At 49.6% G+C, this 23,300-nt stretch overlaps 1 protein-coding gene across 1 annotated transcript in view; it reads right to left on the bottom strand.

Annotated features, from left to right (window-relative positions):
* PHF2 (PHD finger protein 2) overlaps window positions 1-22,481 on the bottom strand; it is a 92,345-nt gene extending 69,864 nt beyond the window's left edge. The window contains exon 1 of the mRNA XM_065878753.1: window positions 22,384-22,481. Within this exon, the coding sequence (XP_065734825.1) occupies window positions 22,384-22,481 (98 nt within the window). The remainder of the gene's footprint in view (window positions 1-22,383) is intronic.
* Between the last annotated feature and the right edge of the window lie 819 nt (window positions 22,482-23,300).

Below are 23,300 nucleotides of genomic sequence, written 5' to 3'. Positions count from 1 at the left end.
GTTGCTGCTGTATAACGAAGTGAATCAGCTATATGTATACATAATATATCCCGATATCCCCTCCCTCTTGCATCTCCCTCCCACCCTCTTATCCCACCCCTCTAGGTGGACACAAAGCACCGAGCTGGTCTCCCTGTGCTATGCGGCTGCTTCCCACTAGCTACCTATTTTACATTTAGTAGTGTATATATGTCCATGCCACTCTCTCACTTTGTCCCAGCTTACCTTTCCCCTCCCCGTGTCTTCAAGTCCATTCTCTATGTCTGTGTCTTTATTACTGTCCTGCCATTAGGTTCTTGAGAACGGTTTTCTTTTTTTTTTTAGTTTCTATATATATGTGTTAGCATATGGTATTTGTTTTTCTCTTTCTGACTTACTTCATTCTGTATGACAGTCTCTGGGTCCATACACCTCACTACAAATAACTCAATTTCGTTTTCTTCTATGGCTGAGTAATATTCCATCGTATATATGTGCCACATCTTCTTTATCCGTTCATCTGTCGATGGACACTTAGGATGCTTCCATGTCCTGGCTATTGTAAATACAGCAGCAGTGAACATTGTGGTACATGACTCTTTTGTTTTTGTTTTTTGCGTTTTTGTTTTTTTTTTTTGCAGTACGCTGGCCTCTCACTGTTGCGGCCTCTCCCGTTGCGGAGCACAGGCTCTGGACACGCAGGTCCAGCGGCCACAGCTCACAGGCCCAGCCACTCCATGGCACGCGGGATCCTCCCGGATCGGGGCACGAACCCACGTCCCCCGCATCGGCAGGCAGACTCCCAACCACTGCGCCACCAGGGAAGCCCACATGACACTTTTTGAATTATGGTTTTCTCAGGGTATATGCCCAGTACTGGGATTGCTGGGTCATATGGTAGTTCTACTTTTAGTTTTTTAAGGAACCTCCATACTGTTCTCTACAGTGGCTGTATCAATTTACATTCCCACCAACAGTACAAGAGGGTTGACTTTCCTCCACACCCTCTCCAGCATTTATTGTTTGTAGATTTGTTGATGATGGCCATTCTGACCATTGTAAGATACCTCATTGTAGTTTTGATTTGCATTTCTCTAAAGATTAGTGACGTTGAGCATCCGTTCATGTGTTTGTTGGCAATCTGTATATCTTCCTTGGAGAAATGTCTGTTTAGGTCTTCTGCCCATTTTTGGATTGGGTTGTTTCTTTGATATTGAGCTGCATAAGCTGCTTATATATTTTGGAGATTAATCCTTTGTCACTTGCTTCGTTTGCAAATATTTTCTCCCATTCTGAGGGTTGTCTTTTCATCTTGTTTATGGTTTCCTTTGCTGTGCAAAAGCTTTTAAGTTTCATTAGGTCCCATTTGTTTATTTTTGTTTTTACTTCCATTTCTCTAAGAGGTGGGTCAAAAAGAGCTTGCTGTGATTTATGTCATAGAGTGTTCTGCCTACGTTTTCCTCTAAGAGTTTTATAATGTCTGGCCTCACATTTAGGTCTTTAATCTATTTTGAGTGTATTTTTGTGTACGGTGTGAGGGAGCGTTCTAATTTCATTCTTTTACATGTAGCTGTCCAGTTTTCCCAGCACCACTTATTGAAGAGGCTGCCTTTTCTCCATTGTATATTCTTGCCTCCTTTATCAAAGATAAGGTGACCATATGTGTGCAGGTTTATCTCTGGGCTATCTATTCTGTTCCACTGATCTATATTTCTGTTTTTGTGCCAGTCCCATACTGTCTAGATTACTGTAGATTTGTAACATAGTCTAAAGTCCGGGAGCCTGATTCCTCCAGCTCCGTTTTTCTTTCTCAAGATTGCTTTGGCTATTCAGGGTCTTTTGTGTTTCCATACAACTTGTGAAATTTTTTGTTCTACTTCTTTGAAAAATGCCACTGGTAGTTTGATAGGGATTGCATTGAATCTGTAGATTGCTTTGGGTAGTAGAGTCATTTTCACAATATTGATTCTTCCAATCCAAGACCGTGGTATATCTCTCCATTTGTTTTATCATCTTTAATTTCTTTCATCAGTGCCTTATAGTTTTCTGCATACAGGTCTTTTGTCTCCTTAGATAGGTTTATTCCTAGGTATTTTATTCTTTCTGTTGCAGTGGTAAATGGGAGCGTTTCCTTAATTTCTCTTTCAGATTTTTCATCACTAGTGTATAGGAATGCAAGAGATTTCTGTGCATTAATTTTGTATCCTGCTACTTTACCAAATTCATTGATTAGCTCTAGTAGTTTTCTCATAGCATCTTTGGGATTCTCTATGTATAGTATCATGTCATCTGCAAACAATGACAGTTTTACTCCGTCTTTTCCAATTTGGATTCCTTTTATTTCCTTTTCGTCTCTGACTGCTGTGGCTAAAACTTCCAAAACTGTATTGAATAAAAGTGGCGAGAGTGGACATCCTTGTCTTGTTCCTCATCTTAGAGGAAATGCTTTCAGTTTTTCACCATTGAGAATGATGTTGGCTGTGGGTTTGTCATATATGGCCTCTATTATGTGGAGGTAGGTTCCTATGTCTACTATGCCTACCATGCCTACTTTCTAGAGAGTTTTTATCATAAATGGGTGTTGAATTTTGTTAAAAGCTTTTTCTGCATCTATTGAGATTATCATATGGTTTTTATCCTTCAATTTGTTAATATGGTGTATGACACTGATTGATTTGCGCCTATTGAAGAATCCTTGCGTTGCTGGGATAAACCTCACTTGATCGTGGTATATGATCCTTTTAATGTGCTGGTGGATTGTTTGCTAGTATTTTGTTGAGGATTTTTGCTTCTATGTTCATCAGTGATGTTGGCCTGTAGTTTTCTTTTTTTTTTTTTTTTTGTGGTACACGGGCCCCTCACTATTGTGGCCTCTCCTGTCGCATAGCACAGGCTCCGGACGCACAGGCCCAGCGGCCATGGCTCACGGGTCTAGCCGTTCCGCGGCATGTGGGATCTTCCCAGACAGGGGCACGAACCCATGTCCCCTGCATCGGCAGGCGGACTCTCAACCACTGCGCCACCAGGGAAGCCCCTGTAGTTTTCTTTGTGTGTGACATCTTTGTCTGGTTTTGATATCAGGGTGATGGTGGCCTTGTAGAATGAGTTTGGGAGTGTTCCTCCCTCTGCTATATTTTGAAAGAGTTTGAGAAGAATAGGTGTTAGCTCTTCTCTAAGTGTTTGATAGAATTCACCTGTGAAGCCATCTGGTCCTGGGCTTTTGCTTGTTGGAAGAGTTTTAATCACAGTCTCAATTTCAGTGCTTGTGCTTGGTCTGTTTATATTTTCTATTTCTTCCTGCTTCAGTCTTGGAAGGTTATGCTTTTCTAAGAATGTGTCCATTTCTTCCAAGTTGTCCATTTTATTGGCATAGAGTTGCTTGTAGTAATCTCTCATGATCCTTTGTATTTCTGCAGTGTCAGTTGTTATTTCTCCTTTTTCATTTCTAACTCTGTTGATTTCAGTCTTCTCCCTTTTTTTCTTGAAGAGTCTGGCTAATTGTTTATCAATTTTGTTTACCTTCTCAAAAAACAAGCTTAAAGTTTTATTGATCTTGGCTATTGTTTCCTTCAATTTTTTTCATTTATTTCTTATCTTGATCTTTTTGATTTCTTTCCTTCTGCTAACTTTCGGGTTTTTTTGTTCTTCTTTCTCTAATTGCTTTAGGTGTAAGGTTAGGTTGTTTATTTGAGATGTTTCTTGTTTCTTGAGGTAGGATTGTATTGCTATAAACTTCCCTCTTAGAACTACTTTTGCTGCATCCCATATGTTTTGGGTCGTTGTGTATTCATTGTCATTTGTTTCTAGGTAGTTTTTGATTTCCTCTTTGATTTCTTCAGTGATGTCTTGGTTATTTAGCAGCATATTGTTTAGACTCCATGCGTTTGGATTTTTTACATTTTTTTCCCTGTAACTGATATCTAATCTCATAGCACTTGATACCATATAGATACTTGATACCATTTCAATTTCCTTAAATCTACCAAGGCTTGATTTGTGACCCAAGATATGATTTATCCTGGAGACTGTTCCATGAGCACTTGAGAAGGAAGTGTATTCTTTTGGTTTTGGATGGAATGTCCTATAAATATCAATTAAGTCCATCTTGTTTAATGTATCATTTAAAGCTTATGTTTGCTTATTTATTTTCATTTTGGATCATCTGTCCATTGGTGAAAGTGGGGTGTTAAAGTCCCCTACTATGATTGTGTTACTGTCGATTTCCCCTTTTATGGCTGTTAGCGTTTGCCTTATGTATTGAGGTGCTCCTATCTTGGGTGCATAAATATTTACAATTGTTATATCTTCTTCTTGGATTGATCCCTTGATCATTATGTAGTGTCCTTCTTTGTCTCTTGTAATAGCCTTTATTTTAAAGTCTATTTTTTCTGATATGAGAATTCCTACTCCAGCTTTCTTTTGATTTCCATTTGCATGGAATATCTTTTTCCATCCCCTCACTTTCAGTTTGTATGTGTCCCTAGGTCTGAAGTGGGTCTCTTGTAGACAGCATATATATGGGTCTTGTTTTTGTACCCATTCTGTCAGTCTATGTCTTTTGGTTGGAGCATTTAATCCATTTACATTTAAGGTAATTATTGATATGTATGTTCCTATTACCATTTTCTCAATTGTTTGGGGTTTTTTATTGTAGGTCTTTTCCTTCTCTTGTGTTTCCTGCCTAGAGAAGTTCCTTTAGCATTTGTTGTAAAGCTGGTTTGGTGGTGCTGAATTCTCTTAGCTTTTTTTTTTTTTTTGGTACGCCGGCCTCTCTCTGCTGTGGCCTCTCCCATTGCGGAGCACAGGCTCTGGACGTGCAGGCCCAGCAGCCATGGCCCACGGACCCAGCCGCTCCGCGGCATGTGGGATCTTCCCGGACCGAACCCAAGTCCCCTGCATCGGCAGGCAGACTCTCAACCGCTGCGCCACCAGGGAAGCCCCTGAATTCTCTTAGCTTTTGCTTGTCTGTAAAGGTCTTAATTTCTCCGTCAAATCTGAATGAGATCCTTGCTGGGCAGAGTAATCTTGGTTGTAGGTTCTTCCCTTTCACCACTTTAAATATGTCCTGCCACTCCCTTCTGGCTTGCAGGGTTTCTGTTGAAAGATCAGCTGTTAACTTTACAGGGATTCACTTGTATGTTATTTGTTGCTTTTCTCTTGTTGCTTTTAGTACTTTTTCTTTGTATTTAATTTTTGATAGTTTGATTAATATGGATCTTGGCGTGTTTCTCCTTGTATGGGACTCTCTGTGCTTCCTGGACTTGATTGACTATTTCCTTTCCCATGTTAGGGAAGTTTTCAACTATAATCTCTTCAAATATTTTCTCAGACCCTTTCTTTTTCTCTTCTTCTTCTGGGACCCCTATAATTCAAATGTTGTTGTGTTTAATGTTGTCCCAGAGGTCTCTGAAACTGTCCTCAATTCTTTTCATTCCTTTTTCTTTATTCTGCTCTGCGATAGTTATTTCCATTATTTTATCTTCCAGGTCACTTATCCATTCTTCTGCCTCAGTTATTCTGCTATTGATTCCTTCTAGAGAATTTTTAATTTCATTTCTTGTGTTGGTCATTACTGTTGGTTTGCTCTTTAGTTCTTCTAGATCCTTGTTAAACGTTTCCTGTATATTCTCCATTCTATTTCCAAGATTTTGGATCATCTTTACTATCAGTACTCTGAATTCTTTTTCAGGTAGACTGCCTATTTCCTCTTCATTTGTTTGGTCTTGTGGGTTTTTACCTTGCTCCTTCATCTGCTGTGTATTTCTCTGTCTTCTCATTTTGCTTAACTTTCTGTGCTTGGGGTCTCCTTTTCGCAGGCTGCCGGTTTGTAGTTCCCACTGTTTTTGGTGTCTGCCCCCAGTGGGTAAGGTTCATTCAGCGGGTTGTGTAGTCCTCCTGGTGGAGGGGACTGGTGCCTGTGTTCTGGTGGATGAGGCTGGATCTTGTCTCTCTGGTGGGCAGGACCACGTCTGGTGGTGTGTTTTGGGGTATTTGTGAACTTATTATGATTTCAGTCAGCCTCTCTGCTAATGGGTGTGGTTGTGCTGCTGTCTTGCTAGTTGTTTGGCATGGGGTGTTCAGCACTGTAGCTTGCTGGTCATTGAGTGGAGCTCTGTCTTAGCATTGAGATGGAGATCCCTGGGAGAGCTTTCGCTGTTTGATATTACGTGGGGCCGGGAGGTCTCTGGTGGACCAATGTCCTGAACTTGGCTCTCCCACCTCAGAGGCTCAGGCCTGACACCCGCCCGGAGCATCAAGACCCCGTCAGCCACATGGCAGGTCTGACTCAAGAAGAAATTACAGTTTTCTTAATAGTTCTCTCCATCCTCCGACCCAGCACCACCAGAATTAGCATTTTGAAAATGAATGGTCACACAATGAATGTGGTCAGGAAATATTTTCTGTAACATCAAATCCTAAATCTCTCAAGGCTTACATTGTATTTTCGGAATTCTTTGCTGTCATTCCTAAAGAAGATCCGATTGGAAGTGGCTCCCCGTATTTTTGGCCTTAGGTTACTCTACTCTTTATCTTTAGGTGGAGCATCTGTAAATAATAATTTAGTATCTGTAAGTATCCAAGTGTATTTGAGTAATCATTTAGTATCTGTAAGTAATGGTTTAAAGCTCTGTGAAGGAGGACTCCCCGTTTATAGAGCAGTGTTTAGCTTCTCAGACTGGAACTAATCTATGCTGGCCTGTGCCTTCAGCATGTCTTGTAAGGCTGGTGTCTGCTGGGATCCCCCCAAGGGCCCCCTCTTGTGTCACACCCCCATCAGTCTTGCAAACCACACATTTTGTGGCACTGAGGCCTCACTTTTCTGCTCTCATGTGGAATGCAGTAACTAGGGGCTTAGCTGCCAGTCTGCAGGAGAGAAATGTGAGGACAGACCTGAAGGAGCTTGGCTTACAGGCTCTGTCCTCCAAAGCTGGCCATATGCTTTGGTCCCCACCTAGGGTGGGACACTCTGGCGTGAGTGTAGCTGGTAACAGGATGGTACTGCTGCTCTGGGAAGTGGTCATGGGGCCTCAGTCACTGCTCCTAGTTAGGTGGTAGTGGTGGTGGGGCCCAACCTCAACCCATTAGCCTGAGGCCTCATCCCTGGGATGATCCCAAAGGGGGCCTCTGACTGGACAGGGTCCTATGGGACATAAAGCTGCACTTGCAGAAAGATGCTTGGGGCAGATGGGGCTGTTGGGTGGCTGACGGAGCCCCTCCTCAGCAGACAGGCCGCAGGCTAGGCTAGCGTGCATTATTGGGGTGGGGGGGTGACATCTGAAGAGGGGTTGCCAGAAGGGCCTTTAGAATCAAGGGTCCTAAAGAAAGCATCCCTCATCCTTGCCTCCAGGCGGCTGTGCAGCAGGAGACACTCGAGCCCAAATGTCTATAAAACCTGTAGTCCACAAAACCTGTGAAATGAGAGGCAGGGCAGGATGACCTCTGTACTCTGAAATCTCATTTTCATGCTCATTTTATTTCTGATTATAAAAGTGATATTATGCTCCTGGAAAACAAGTTGGAAAGTGGAGGTAAGTATGAAAGCAACAGGAAAAAAACCACTCTCACTCTCAACCCTCTAACATTTGCTTCCAGCATGTCTTCTGTTTTAACTGATTCAAACCAACTAACATCCTATATAGACAACGTAGAATCTTGGGGGGTTTTTCCCATTTAACATTATAGCATAAACATTTTCCCGTATCATTGAGATCTTGTTGTAAACATCACTGTTGATGACTGAATAGTTTCCTATTGTGAGTACATTATAATTTACTTAATCCTCCCCTCAATTCTATCATCTAAGAGTCTAGAATCCTTGATATATTAAATGAATATTCAAAATATCTCTTCATATGTTTTTGAACCTGTTGCAGTGGATTTTTAATAGATATTCCAGATAAATGGCATGGTCTCTTTAAAAGTCAGAAGCAGGTTTTGGAGTATTTATTCCAGCAGTTTCTAGGGAAACCAACTGTATGCAGCTATAGAGCAAATACCTCTGTCAGGAAGCTCTGGGAATTACAGCCTTCCCTCTGGATAAAACCCTCAGAGACTCACAAGGTGGCTGGGAAGACAAATTTCACCTGAGAGCAAACGCAATCCAAGGTCATGTTAACAGAAGTACCACTCTAGACTAAGAGAGGTGAGGTCCCTGTCCTCAGCCCCTACCACACCCCTGAGGGCAACAACTTGGAGGGTGTTTAGGGGTGGGGCCTGGGAACAAACTCTGTGCTGTGACCCTACAGGGGGCAGCCCAGAACGAAGGGAAGGCTGTGGTCCCGATTGCTGCTATATCTGGAGGGAGCAGCGACTGGTGTGCTCCAAGGTCCTATCCTGCTGAAACATTCTAATATCTGTTCTTTATCTTTTTTTCCTTTTTTAACCATAAAGGACAAGAAAAGCAAAGATCAGGATATTGAAACCTGGATGGGCTCCAGCAGGCCCTTGCCCCAGACTCCCAGGAGGCACAAATGCAAGGTGTAGGGCCTGGAGCAGACATGTGCTGTGGCCCCCTGAGGTGAGTGCCTTTTGATGGACCCTATCCCAGAGGAGACGGGGGCCATGAGGTTAGGTTGGTACAAGCTGGGCCTCAAGGCACACTTCAACAGCAGCCAGCATGACCAGTGGGCAGGGAGCGTGGTGAAAGGACACTGGCTGTGCTTGATCACCTCCAACCTAGTGGTGTGTTGGGAACACTGAGCATCAATGTTGCCATCCCTAAATCAGGGACCTCGCCTGGCTCATGGAGCGGATCCTGAGGACAAGATGAGGCACACACATACCTTGGACCTCACTGTGCAGAGGGCACCAGAGCCCTCCGTCCATCCCAGGGACACTCACACTGACAGATACCCACAAGCACAGCATTAGGCCTTGTCCATAGTTCCCCCCGACAGACAGGACACTTCCGGGAAGGCCTTGAAGGATTCTCTTGCCAAGCGACGGGTAAGAATGGCAGGCTGCCAAGTGTTGCTGGGTGACCTCGCCAAGAGCCTTTTCCTTCACTAACTGACAGTGTGTGCAGATCACGGTGAACAGGCCGGTGCCGGGAGGTGACTGCGCACTCCCAGAGGGGACACGCTGGTACAACAAGGCTCTGTGACCATGTGCCATCATCCAGACCAGCGGCCTCATCACAGGGACCGTCTGCACAGGGATTCCCCCAAGAGTTTAAAATGAATCTGAATCCTGGAACCCCAGAGTGTTGGGAGGCAAGTGGCAAGGAGACAACCAGGCCCAGCTCTGCCACCCCTCAGGTCTCCAGTGGCCAGCTCTGAGGGTGGCTGAAGATGGGCTGGATCCTGATCCTTGGTTCCAACAAGGGACCTTGGAGAGCTGGCCGGGCCACCCGGGCGACACAGAGGTCCTGCGGAAAAGGCAAATGGGCAGGCAGGGAAGGGAGGCCCCAGCAGGATGACCCCAGAGCGGGGCAGGCCTCTACCAGGACAGGCATCAGGCCACCTCCTCCTGACCCCAGACCTCAAGGCCAGCTGGTCACAGCCTCCCACTACAGACAGGCAGCCCGTCCACACAGCGAGGTGTTCTCGAATGGGGGCCGACAGTCGTCACTCACCGAATCACAGGAGGCACAGGGCTTCCCGCACTCAAACGTGTGCTGCTCAGGACTGGGGGCAGGGGGGCTTCCCCAAGGGCAGAACCAACCAAGAGGGTTCCAGCCCATCTGTGGGGAACACCCCAGGGTCTGGAAAGAGCACCAGGCTGAGAAAGGACACAGACTGCCGGGCAGCCTCTGTTTCTCGTTTGTGAAAGAGGGGCTTGGACCAAATCCTCCATGGGAGGCCCAACTCACACATCCTATTCCAGTAGTGTGTCCGGAGGGCGGGAGCCATTCAAGTGGATGGTGGTAATGTTGGCCCCTAAGGCAGAGCGTAAGAGTGGGGGCGGGGGGCGGGGAACTGCTCTCTCAGCTTTTCAGAGAGGCAGTGCAAAAAGCACTCTAATTACATCTTTCTTTTCCAAAGAGTAGTTTGAAATCTAATAAAACAATACAAGTCTGAGATCTAGAAGAAACTGTGAAAGGGGACCTGCACCATGATCCTAAATGGTAGCCCTTGTGATCAGGACCACGTGGAGAGCGTCCCATGTCCGTGTTGCAGGGACCACCGCAGGGCTGCTGGGTAACACTCAGCTCCCTCACGGGGTCACAGGTAGCCCCGCGAGCTGTCAGGGTGCCCTCACTGGGGCTGGGGTCCTAGGTTCAGGGATGTGTGAAGGCGCCTGGGGGGAGGCCTCACGAGCTGGAGACATGGCTCCTCAAAGGTACACAAACACTGAAATATCTTCAGGGTCAGGATCAGAGGACAAAGGGGTCCAAGAAGCCACCACAACTGGAGCAGGTGGGTGTGCAAGGCCTCCAGTAAACCTGGCTCTGTGGGGAGGACTAGGGGTAGGAAGTGCATGGCAATGGAGCGACATGGACTCCTGCGCTGTGACCAGGGTACGCAAGTGATGTGAAATGCTAACAATCAGGTAAACTGAGCCGGGGCATGCACAAACTCTACCATGGCTGCAACTTTTCTATAAACCTAAAACAAGTCTAAAATAAAAGTTTATGAAGAAAATAAAAGCAAATGAGGCTGACTTCACAGTAAGACTCAAAAGGAAGGGAGAGGGGATATTTAGCAAACAAGTGAGCTTTCACCCTCTGCCAGCCCCGGAGGTTCGCAGGGGCTCAGAGCACTGCTGCAGCAGGAGGAGGGAGAGGACGGGAGTGCCCCCCACTGCCCAGACCCACCAGAGGAAGGCTGCCTCTCATTTCACTTCTCAGATTCAACCTGCTCTTTTTGTCTCTATTAGAAAGCATCTGGGCCACTTACAAAATCCTACAATTGTAGGGAGAAAAGGATTTAAAAGTGAGTGAGCTTAATAATTAGACAACTACAAACTGAAATGATAATATAATAATATATAATATAAAAACTGCACTACAAAACCATAGTGAGATACAATTTTTCACCTTCCAGACTGAACTGACAAAAGATCAAAAAGTTCAGAAAATGTGCTGCCAGTGTGTAGAGAAATCTCTCCAACCTATCTGGCGATTTTAAAACCTGAAATGCTTCCCTTCAACTCAGCACCTTTATGTCTTGGAATTTATCCAACAGATAAATTTGCACATATGCACACGTAACCGTATGTACCAGGATGCTCTCTGGGCAAAACTGCAGTTGCTCCAGATGAGAAACAAGCTTAACACCAACCAGGCCAGAGGAGACGGGGAAAACGCATCCCTGAGCGCAGCCCACACAACAGAGCCCTGTCTGAGAACCGTGTCCCGGGCAGAGCCATGCCCGCAACGTGTGTCTGTGTGCCTATGTGCCTGAGAAAAGAGAGAGGGGGGTGGTTGCCTGACACAAACGTTGTATAGACAGAAATCTCTCTGCAGTCTTTCCTAAGGCGCTGCCATCGAGTTGGTTCTGGTGAGAAGACAGCTTTTCACTACATATTCTTTCATACTCCTTTTTAAAAACCCATGTCCTAGTGTTCCGTTTGCAAATTTTTCAATTAACTATTTTGAAGTGAATAAATGCAGTTATTCCTTATCACAATAAACATAAGAAAAGAAAAGGGGTCAGAAGCTCCATTTTCTACCCAATAAAGGTGAATATGTTTCTGCAGAAGTTCAGTCGCCTCTTGCCCTCAACTGGCGGCAACTGTGTCCCTCAAGGGACATCGGCCATGCCTGGAGGCACTTCTGCTGTCACAGCTGGGTGCTACTGGATTAGTAGGCAGAGGCCAGGGATGCTGCTCCACATCCTGTACAGCAAAGAATTTTCTGGGCCCAATGTCCACAGAGCCCAGGCTGAGAAACCCTACTCTAACGTACACACTATTTCCCCAGACGTGTCCAGTCTGGGGTCAGTTTCCATTATTAAAAAGTTGTTTCTCAAACTGAATGCAAATCTGCCTGCCTCATTCCCCAAGCTTCAATCCTGCACTTGGTTTTTTCACAGTCCCGAGGCTGGGACGGCTGCTCTGCAGGAGGAAGGATCACGCAGGTCTGCACCTCCGGAGCTCAGCTGCTGAGCGCAAGGATGAGCAGAGCCATGTGGTGCTCTCTGGTCCCACCAACACCCACCTTCTACTCCAGAGGGTCCCATCATCTGTGGACGAAAGGAAAGGAACCACGTGCCCTGTGGAGCTGGAGAAGGGCATGGGATGGGCAGGACTGGGACACGGCGTGGGGGGCCTGGGAAAGTGGCTTCATGGCTCCCTGCTCCAGGGTCTCTCCCTCACTTCTGCCCAGCATTACCTTCAGGCCCCATAGGGATTTTAGAGAGTCGGGGTGGGGGGAGTGGCTATGGGACTTGGGAGGGGACATCTCAAGGCCAGGAGAGGGCCACACAGCACACATTGGGCAGAACTGGGCTGAGAACACGGGAAAAGCATTTGTACCTGTCTTTTGGGGCAGAACCCAGGTAAAAGGTCCTCAGAGCCCTAGTCCCACACCTACCTGTGGCTCAGTGAACGGGGGGCTGATATGACCGGCCCCTAGACTCACAAAGATGCCCCACCCTCACTTAGTGAGCCACCCCCAGGTTTACCTGTCCACCTCCACATCTGGAGCCAAGGACTGAAATGCAAATGCCTGATGCTTGTACAGCGGGCACGTTGCAGGCGCCCTGGCAGCCAGGGGTCCAGGTTGCTGAGGGGGATGCTGGAGAGGCCCAGGGGCAGTACCAGGATCAGATGGGGGCCGGCTACACAAGCACCCAGACTGGGATCGAAAGGTCACCATGACAACACAGTATCATGAGAACCAGGAGGCCGAACAGCAGCTAAGACTTCCACCTTCCAACAGCATGGGTGAAGTATGGGGAAAGAGCAGTGCCTGGCAGACTTCGAACTTGCCAAGGGGAAGTCAGAGTGGCAAAGCCGCATGTGCCACTTATCAGCCAGTGACCCAGGCTGGCTGCTGGCCCTCTCCGAGCCAGAGTCTCCTAAGCAGACCCAAGTCTAGTGCCCTTGGGGAGCTGCTGAAAGGACAAGGTGTTGACAGAAAGTATCTGTTGCTGGGAGCAAACAAGAGGCAAGAAACACCCCTCACTATCCCAGGTGCCCCTTTTCTTACGAGCTATAGCTCCAAAACAGCTGGGAGATTAGCCATAGTTATGTCAGACTTTCCAGGAAAGAAACTCTACAAGCACCAATGGCAAATAATCCTGGAGTTCTGCAAATGTCAGCAGAAGGCTGTTTAGTGAGAACCCACCCCAAGCTCTGATGCACACCCGCTGTGTTGCCTCATGCAGTGCTGAGGGATCCCCCTCCCCACAGGGTTTGGGGAGCTCTCCTGGGGAGCTCGCTGCACACCTCCCTGGGCGTTTTTCATCTGGGAGGCACACTGGATCAGGCTGCAGTTTCTTGATTATTCCAGGGTGCCAAAAGTCATGCTGCACCAGGCCTCAGTCTCTTCTGCAGGAAATGGGAGCTGAACCCCTAAATCTTTGTCATCTCTCCAGCTGACGGCAAGTCAGCCCAGGAGGGTGGTGAGATGGGGTCTGGGCAGGGAAGGGTCCTGTGCCTCACTGGGACACGCTCATGTCCCCAAGAAGCACTTTCTCACTGCCCTTCCCACTTAGCCCAACTTCCCTGAAATTCACATTCAGACTCTGACTCGGGGTGTAGTTCTAAGGGGATGGATAAAACGAGAGGCAAATTCACAAAGTTACAAGAAGATTTTCAAGTACCAGAGTTCGTGTAGCTGGGCTGGTTGTACATCAGTCTGGGATTGCCAGCCCAAGTCTGGCTGTCCCAAGGGTAGGTATCTGTGAGCTCAGACCTGGCCCCAGGGCACTAACCAAAGCCCATCCAGCCATTCACACTTAACCGGCACCATGGGACCTGTGCCCAGCCCACGGTGTGTAGGGCACAAGAAGAAATGAGTTCCACTCTGCACTTCTGTGTGAAGCAGAAAACGGCACCACACTTGAAGGACCCAGGCCAGAGACTGTGCCCAAAGCTTCCTAGGCACTTGGCCCACCCCAGCATAAGGCTCACGGTTTAGTCAGCAGCTTGGGCTACCATCCCAGGGGCTTGTTCACTGCCCTCATGTCCTGCTCAACCCAAGGAGCAGTGCCGACCCATGCTACAGGTTTGCATTCACTGGGACCTCCTGCCTTCTGGGGTCCTGGGCACTGTCCCCTGTCATTAACATCAATGAAGGGGCGCTGGCAGGGGGAGCTCCAGGACAGACACACTGCTGCTGTCCCAGCCTATCATGTTGTAGTGTTAACCTCAGGGAGCTGATCTCTCCAGCCTCAGTTTGCTTGCCTCCCAATCAGAGCAGCCCACCACCACCAAGCCCCTCAGGGGCAGTGGGAAGTTCAGCAAGGCCATGTGCAGTACATGCCCAGCAGTGGGCCCTGATCTACTCAGTGGCAGCTTCCTCAACAGTCAGGGTAAAGGAGATAAAGACCTGCATGATGACCCCCACACAATACAAGAAGGAGCCCCCCAACACATGTGTATGAAAAATGCCTAGCCCGGGATGTGACATAGGCAAGGCTCAACAAACACTTAAGATTAAAAAGGAAAGCAGCACCCCTCCCAGGGCATGCAGACACACTCTGGACACAGGACATCCACAGGCACCCAGCTGAGTGTGCACACCCCAGCACATGCATGAACACCCACACCCCACACATGTCTGGTTCTGGAAATTCAGCTGCCACATGTTAAAGGGTGATTTTTTTTAATAAAAAGGGTAAAAGCACCGGCAGTGAACAATACAAAAAGGAAATTACAAAAACAATCCCACTTACAATTGCATCCAAGGGAATTAAGTACCTAGGAATAAACTAAATCAAGAATTTAAAACTTGTACACTGAAAACTACAAAACGTTGCTGAAAGAAATCAGGGGATACCTAAATCTAAATAAATGGAAAGACATCTCATGCTCATGAATCAGAAGACGTAATACTAAGATGTCAATACTACCCAAAGCGATCTACAGATTCAATGCAATCCCTGTCGAAATTCCAACAGCCCTTTTTGCAGAAATGGAGAAGCCGATCCTCAAATTCATATGGAATTGCAAGGAGCCCCAAAAAGTCAACATAATTTTTTTAAAAGAACAAGGTTGGAAGTCTCACACTTCCTGATTTCAAAACTTACTACAGGGCTTCGCTGGTGGCGCAGTGGTTGAGTCTGCCTGCCGATGCTGGGGACACGGGTTCGTGCCCCGGCCCAGGAAGATCCCACGTGCCGTGGAGCGGCTGGGCCCGTGAGCCATGGCTGCCGAGTCTGCGCGTCCGGAGCCTGTGCTCCGCAACGGGAGAGGCCACAACAGTGAAAGGCCCACATACCGCAATTAAAAAAAAAAAAAAAAAAAAAAAGTACTACAAAGCTACAGTAATCAAAACAGTGTGGTACTGGCATAAGAACAGACATACAGACCAATGGAATGGAATAGTGTCCAGAATTAAATCCTCATGTATATGGTCAAATATTTTTCAACAAGGCTACCAAGACTTTCGATAGGGAAAGAATAGTCTTTTCAACAAATGGTTCTGGAACAACTGGATACCCACATGCAAACAAATGAAGTTGGATCCCTACTTCAAATCTTATATAAAAATTAACTGAAAATGAGTCAAAAACTAAATACAAGAGCTAAAACTATAAAACTCTTAGAAGAAACCGAAGGGGTAAATCTTCATGACCTCAGATTTGGCAATGGATTCTTAGATATAACACCAAAAGCATAAGCAACAGTAGAAAAAGATAAATTGGACTTCATCAAAATTAAAATGTTTGTGCATCAATGGGCATGACCACAGAAGTGAAAAGACAACTCACAAAATGGAAAAATATGTGCAAATTTTGTATCTGATAAGGGTCTAGTGTCCAGAATATATAAAGAACTCTTAAAATTCAAAAATAAAAAAAAGAACCCAATTTTAAAATGGGCAAACTGTTGCAACAGACGTTTCTCCAAAGAAGATATGCAAATGGACAACAAGCACATGGAAACATACTCAACATCATCAGCCATTACAGAGATGCAAAACAAAATCATAATGAGATACCACCTCTCACCCACTAGGACACCCATAATTTTTAAAATAGAAAACAACAAGTGTTGATAAGGATGAGGAGAAATCGGATTGCTCCTGCATTGGTAGTAAGAATGTAAAACGGTGCAGCTGCTGTGGAAAAGTTTGTTGGTTACTCAAAAAGTTAAACATAGAATAATTATATGACCCAGCAATTCCCTAAACAATTGAAAACAGGTCTTCAAATATTTGTACACAAATGTTCACAGCATCACTACTGACAATAACTATAGGTGGGAAAAGCCCAAGTATCCATAAACAAAGGAATGTATATACAAACTGTGGTATATCCTTACAACGGAATATTATTCAGCCATAAAAGAATCAGTGAAGTTCTGATACATGCCACAACATGGTTGATCCTAAAAAAACATTATGCTAAGTGAAAGAAGACAGACACAAAATGTTACATATAGTTTGATTCCATTTATATGAAATGTCCAGAATAGATAAATCCACAGGGACAGAAAACAGATGGGTGGTTGTCCAGGGCTGAGAGGAGGAGGGACAGGGAAGTTGTTTAATGGGTTTTCTTTTGAGGTGACCAAAATGTTTAGGAACTAGATAGAGATAATGGCTGCAAGTCATTCTGAATGCACTAAATGCTATTAACTGTGCACTTTAAAATGGTTAATTTCATGGTATATGAATTTCACCCTAAATTTTAAAAAAAGGATGAAAGGCGGGTTTCACCATTTGCCTGGACAAACCACAGGACCTTCAGTTCTTATGCTCTGAGGTCAAAGCCAGTCACTGGCTGGAATTCTAACTATGTTTTTCCACGGATGACCCAGCACTTTGGGTGGAAGTGAAGAGACCCTGCACCCTGAAGCAGAGGGCCAAGCCCCATTCCAAAGAGCACAGTTAGGCTCACTTCCCACCAAACCAAAAAGTTGAGAACCAAGACAGGCAGAAGTAGGTGAACGGAAATGGAGTGAGACAGAGAAGGAGAGGTGCAGGGATGGAGGCACAACTCTAAATGGGAAGCCAGCGGGACACTGGGCACACCTGAGACACAGAGGGTGCTGCAGAGGGTCCAGCTTCCCTACTTGGCACCGGATGTGGCCTTCCTGCTGAGAAGATGTTTCCATCCACATAGCATTTCAAAACCGTGGACAGTAATGGGGTTTTCAGCACCCTCCGCCAAGAATATGCCAAACGCCACTTCTGTCCCTGCACCTGGCAGAGGTACGTACACCTGCTGCAGGTGAGGAGACGAGACGCCCCCCTCATCTGCTTGAAGTGGGAGGACAAGGTGGCCCACCTGGCCCACCACCCAGGTAGCTGTGAGAACCAATAAAGAGGATAACTGTGAACTAATCCTGATGTCATAAAGGCCAGCCTGAGTGTGAGCCCTGCAGCGCTATTAGTCACATCAGTCATTTAGAAGTCAATTGACGGCTTTGCCTTACCCACACCAGAATCTTAGGAGTTAGATTCTTCTAGCACACTTTGTCATGGAACATTATTTTCTGGCCAATACTCCCTCCCAACAGCAAATCTGCTCATTCTTTTTGAAAAAGGCCCTGCCACATGGCCAGGTGCCACGAGCACAGAGGCGAGGGGATGGCCCCAGAGGATTGGGTACCCTGCAGTGGCAGGGTCCACATGAAGTACCTCAAATCTTTGCCCGATCTCAGGCCAACTGCAGCCGCACCTGAGCCAAAGTAGCCCCAAACAAATGTGGGCTGCAGTGCAGAGGCTCACACCAAGCATGTTTCTGGGCCAATATTTTCAATAAAAGCAAACATTCTGGTGATTACCACGAGCTCCAAGTTGCCTCCTTTGAGATTCATCTCATTTGGAAAGGATCAATGGACAGGGGACATCTGCTCTGCCCTCTGTAAGTTGGCAGAACATTCCCCCAACCTCCTCTGGAACTTCTTAAACTCACACAGTGAGAATCCCTCATTTAAAAATGATGAACCGTTATTCCTAATCACGTCAAACACGTCACAACTCCATCGCCATGCGAATGGCACTTCCCCCAGTATTAAGGGATCTCAGGTTGGAAGGCTTAATTGTCAGCTCTGATCACCTAGATTGTGACATTGAGGCCTTACCCCCTGGCAGGCCCTCCTTTCCCTCCAAGTGCGCACACTTTGCTGGCCAACAGAGCCAGCCAACAGTCTCACTCTGTGGTACTGAGCAGCCATGAGGGCCGAGGACTCAGGAAGAGGCTTTGCCCCAGGAAGCTTAAGGCTGGGTGGAGTGAAAGACACAGCGAGAGCCCACAAAGGCCAACCAGTCCTGGGGATGATGGGCACAGAGATAGGGCCCTGGAGAGGAGGGCAGGCAGACCCCAGATGGAAGGACAAACACACAGGAATCAGAGGGGATCTGCACGAGGCAAGGCTTGTCAGCCCACCTTTCTGAGTACTTGCAGAATTCGACCCCTTCTGCACACCCCAGTCCCCACCCCCAGGTCCTGCCTGTCACCTCTCACCTGGACAAAGGCTCCTGTCCCTTCCCACCCTCTTCCCCAACTGTGCCCACAGCAGCCAGAAGGACCCTGTCAAATCCTCAGTCCCCTCCCACTGCTGCTCTGCTCAGAGCCCCCACTGTGGCTCCTGCCTCCTAGCCACACCTGCAGGCCGTCCCTGATGCAGCTTCCTTGCCCCAAACAGTGCTTCCTCAGGGCTCTGAAACAGCTCCCCAGGCTGGCATGGAACTCCTGATCCACAAGTCTGACTCCCATAGAAAACACCCTGTGAGACGCAAGGGAGCTGCCTTGTTACCCCAGGAACCCACAGGGCCAGCACTGCACCCCACACAGAACATGCACCCCATAGTACTTACTGAGGGATAAATGAAACTTCTGCCACTGAAGGACTTGTACAGCACCTTCAGCTTTCAAACTCTTTAAAATCAACTTTACTGATTATGCTTCCAAAAACCCTTCAAGTTTAATACAACAGGAACTTAAAGAGGGCCAGGAAGCTTCAGGATATCTGATACTTTAACAGAATCATTCCTATTTCCCACAGACAGAGACTCTTCACATCAAGATGGTGACAAGGTGAGAGGCCCAGGTCACTCCCTAGAGTAACTGGTCCATGGTCAGATGCCTTGCCGAAGGCAGGGGTGGAAGGACACACGGGGTCTGACAGAAGACACAGTCATGAGAAGCCCCCCAGTTCTTGTCCCTAAGTGGCTTTGTGGCACCCTAATTGGGGAAGAAGTTTCCCAATGCCTGAGTAGTGCCATGCTTCCCTATCGAACACACAGATAAGACAGCTCTGAAGACAACCAGCCGCAAAATCCATCCCTTCCTAGTCAAAGCTGATTCCCAGGCGACACTACAGTAGGTGCCAGTGAAGGCAGACTAGGCTGACAGGGTATCCCAGCCCCAGGAGTGACTAGCCATGGTCAAGATGGGGTGGAACACGAGCTCCTGACTTCCTGGCTGAATGAGTACCAGCACAGTCCAGCGGAGAGACCTCCCCAAAGAATACCAGGAGGGGTGGTCAGGCTGCTCAAAGATTCCTGCCGAGGTGGACACATCCTGGGAGCAGGCTCTTCCCCCAGAAGGGGACTGCCCCGACCATGATCTCAGCCAAAGATGCTGCTAGAGTCCTACCAGCAAAGAGTTGGCCACTGTGAGTGAAAGAAACCTCAGAGATCCCCTTCCAATCCATCCGAAATGGGGTGCATTGTAGGGATGTGAGGGGTCACAGGTGGAACAAGAGGGAGCCTGTTACTTTCACAGTTATGTTTATTTTTACAAGTACTGTCTATGGCAAGTATACTAATGTTCTATTTCAGGGAATGATATGAAGTTTCCTTGGAAAAGAAAGATTCAGGAGAGTAAGGAGACACAAGACTGAAATGGGGTCCTAGAACTAAATAAATCTGCCCGGGGCCTGGAGTTTGGTTAGCAGTACTATCCTAGTGTTTCTGCCTCAGCATAGTTTCCATGCTTCCAGCATAATTTGATAAGATGTTAACTTCAGGGGAGGCAGGGTGTGGGACAGAAGGAAACTGTACCTTTTTTGTTAACTCTTCTTTAGGTCTAAAATTCTCTCAAAATAAGTTACAAAGTATTCAAACTTTTAAAAAGTGAGTTGAGCTGTTGAATATGAAGTAAACAACAGTACAAATGACACATGGATCTGGAAAGAGTGGAGGGCCATCCATCCAGAATATCAGATTTGGAAACATGTGGATCCTGTCACACACCTTCCTGTCACAGTGGAGAAGGGCCACACCAAGAGAGGTGGGGGGTTGGCCCAGGGCTGTGAGGGCCGCATGCAGCCTTGCCCACAAAGGTCCCAACCCCTGACCCTGTGTTCCCCCATCACAGCACCTCCCCTGAGCCACCCAGGGGACTAAGGACTACAGGACGTGTTCTGGCCTCAGGGCTCACTCACTTTCGTAAGGGACCCTTGATTAGATGCAGAGAAGGCGTGCCCCACGGCAGGGGGAAAGCACAAGCACAGCCCCCTTCAGACCCTAGGGTGACCCCACATAAGTGGAAATGAATCTGTGCTGATCAAAATGATCTGTGCGTATATCAGATCAAATCAAAGACCTCACATGAAAAATAAGAAATAAGACCTCCCGAAAACATCCCCTTTAAGGTGTCAGGACGCATCTTTCTCCCTGCCTCTGCCTAAGCCAATCGAGCAAATGCCACCAGCCCCTCAGGCCAGCCCTCAGCCCCTTTCCCCTGCCTGCCCCGCATTCTTGGGTCTCTCCCTACCTCCTCCACTCCTCCCACCCACTACCTCCCTTCTCAAAGTCTAGCTCAGAACTGGTCTTGCCTTCCCCACCCAGAGGAGAGGGCCCCTGGGCAGCCAGACAAGGGTCCTCCCAGGTGCTCACACTCCCCCAGCCTGGGCACCTAGGGAGTTCTGCAGGCCCCCGGTGGGGGTGGGGGAGGAGGGAGAGGCCCTACCACTTTCAGGGCACTCAGGGCCCGCTTCTCAGTATCTCTGGAATTGAGGAGCCATGAAGGATCACATGGCAGCTCTCACCCTTGATCCAGCCACGAACTCTGAGAGGATGCCAACTGGTGGGTGTGCATAGTAGCAGTGTTCTGGGCTCCTCTGCTCTGTGGGGTCTCTGCAACCCTGGACATCCACAGGAAGGCAGCCCAGGAAGCCCAGGAGATCTCAGTGGGAGTCCCTGTCCCATGGAGTCCCACCCATCCTCACTGGGGTCACCGTCACAGGCGCTGAGCTGGGAATCAGGCCTGGTGCTGATCAGCCTGAGCGAGCCCTGTCACATCTGGCTGCCTGGCTCCCCACATGTAAACTGGCAGGACTAGACACCACAGTCCATGTTTAAGGGCCACTGGCCCATCCACAGTTAAAGCCAGGGGGAGGCTCTCCTCTCTGGGGGTTGAGGGACCACCTACCACCACACACCCATCTCCTGCCCCCAGCCCTGCTCCTGCTGGGTTTAAGACTGGAGCATAGAGAGTACACTACCCCGGCCAGCCTCTGGCGGTCCCGCTGAGGCCCAAACACATGAGAACCTGTTGGAGCAGTTTGGGCACCAGTATCACCTCCTCTTCCTCCTCCTCCACTTACTTCTGGGTGGGAAGGGGCCTCGGGTGGGAAGGGGCCTCGGGCTTCTGAAAACTCGGCACAGGGCCAGGTCATGGTCACAGGCAAAGGCCAAGCTTTACCTCCCCCCACCCCATCTTCCTCTGAGAGCATAAGGTCAAGTGAAAACCAGGGTGGGCCTGTGTCTGAAAACAGAGAGGAGGGGAATGGGGAAATGTGATGGCCAGGGAGGAGGCGGCAAAGTCACAACACCCCCACCCACACAGAGACACCATTCTGTCACCCGCACTCCCGCCCGGGGACATGCAGGCCGGCCGGGTCCAGGAGCCCTGCTGGGGCCGGGCAGGGGTCCCGCCCGCCCGGACGAGGTGCCGGAGCTCCGGGCCGCGGCGGAGGGTGGGCGCGTCGGCCGCCACCTGGCCGGGCCCCACGTCCGTCCCAGCCCCGCCGGCGTCCGAACCCGCCACTCGCGCCTCTCCGGGGCCCGCGCGGGGAAAGTTCCTGCAACTTCGCGGGGGAGGCGGCGGGCGCGGGGCCTGGGCCTCGGGAGCCCGGCCTCCGCGGCCCCGCTGTCAGGCGGCCCGGCCGGCTGGGCGCCCCAACTTCCCGGCCCGGCCCCCACCCGCGGCCCCCCGCGGGCCCGCTTTGTGAGCGGCGGCGGCGAGGGGCGCCCGCCCAGCCCCGGCCCCCGCCCCGGGCACAAAAGGGCGCGCGGCCGGCGGGAGGCGGCGGGCGGGGGCCTGCGGGGCGCTCACCGGGCCGGGCCGGGGCCGGGGGCCGGGGGCCGGGGCCGGGGACGGGCGGCTGCGCGCTCACCTGCCGTGGAACCAGTCCTTGCAGGCGTCGCACTCGATCATGAAGCGGGTAACATCGTAGGGGAGCCGGCAGACGCAGTACACGGGCACCGTCGCCATGTTCGCCGCGCCGCCCGCCCGCCCCTCGGCCCGCGCTGCGCTCCCGGGTCGGGCCGGGCGGGCGGGCCGGGCCGGGCGGGGGCCGGGGCCGGGGACGGGGCCGGGGACGGGGCCGGGGGCGCACTACAGCCCGCGCGCACCCGGCTGGCGCGTCCACACAAAGCGGGGCGCGCGGTGCAGGGCCGCGCCGGGAGCCGCCCGCCGGCCCGCGGGGCGCAGGGCGCGAGTGTGCGCGGGGGACGGGCCGCGCGCGGGACACAAAAGGGAATGGACGCGCGGGGGCGGCGGGCGGAGAGCCGCGGCCCCACCGAAGGGACCCCCGGCCGCCGAGCGGCCTCTACGTCAGCGCCCCGGGTGGCGCCGCCTCCGCCCGCCAGCCTGGGCCGCCGCTCCCGCCGCGGGAAGGCGGGCCGGGGACCGCGGGGAAGGCGGGCCGGGGTACACCGCCGGGGGAGACGGTGGGCCGGGGGAACACTGCTGAGGGAGAAGAGGGACCCGGGGACCTGCCAGGAGAAGGTGGGTCGGGGGACCTGCAGGGAGAGAAGGTGGACTGGGACACCCCTCCAGGGGAGAAGGTGGGCTAGGAGACTGTCACCTGGAAGAAGGTGGGTAGGGGGATTCCCCGGGGAGAATGTGGACTGGGGGTACAGGGGGAAGGCAGGTCTGGGAGACCCTCTGGGTGTGAGGTGAGACCCCGAGGAGGAGGACGACGTCCTTCCTGGTTAAGAAGGCCGAGGAGCAACTACTTGGCTCTAAGTTTCATCTGATAAGCAGCGGAGCAGGGGGCAGCCAAGGGTGGGGGGTTCCTCCTGTTCCCTC

The sequence above is a fragment of the Phocoena phocoena genome, chromosome 6 (genome assembly GCF_963924675.1).
Source record: "Phocoena phocoena chromosome 6, mPhoPho1.1, whole genome shotgun sequence".
Classification (NCBI taxonomy): Eukaryota; Metazoa; Chordata; class Mammalia; order Artiodactyla; family Phocoenidae; genus Phocoena; species Phocoena phocoena.
Note: the sequence above shows the minus strand (reverse complement) of the source record. Positions and strands in the feature narration are given on the sequence as shown.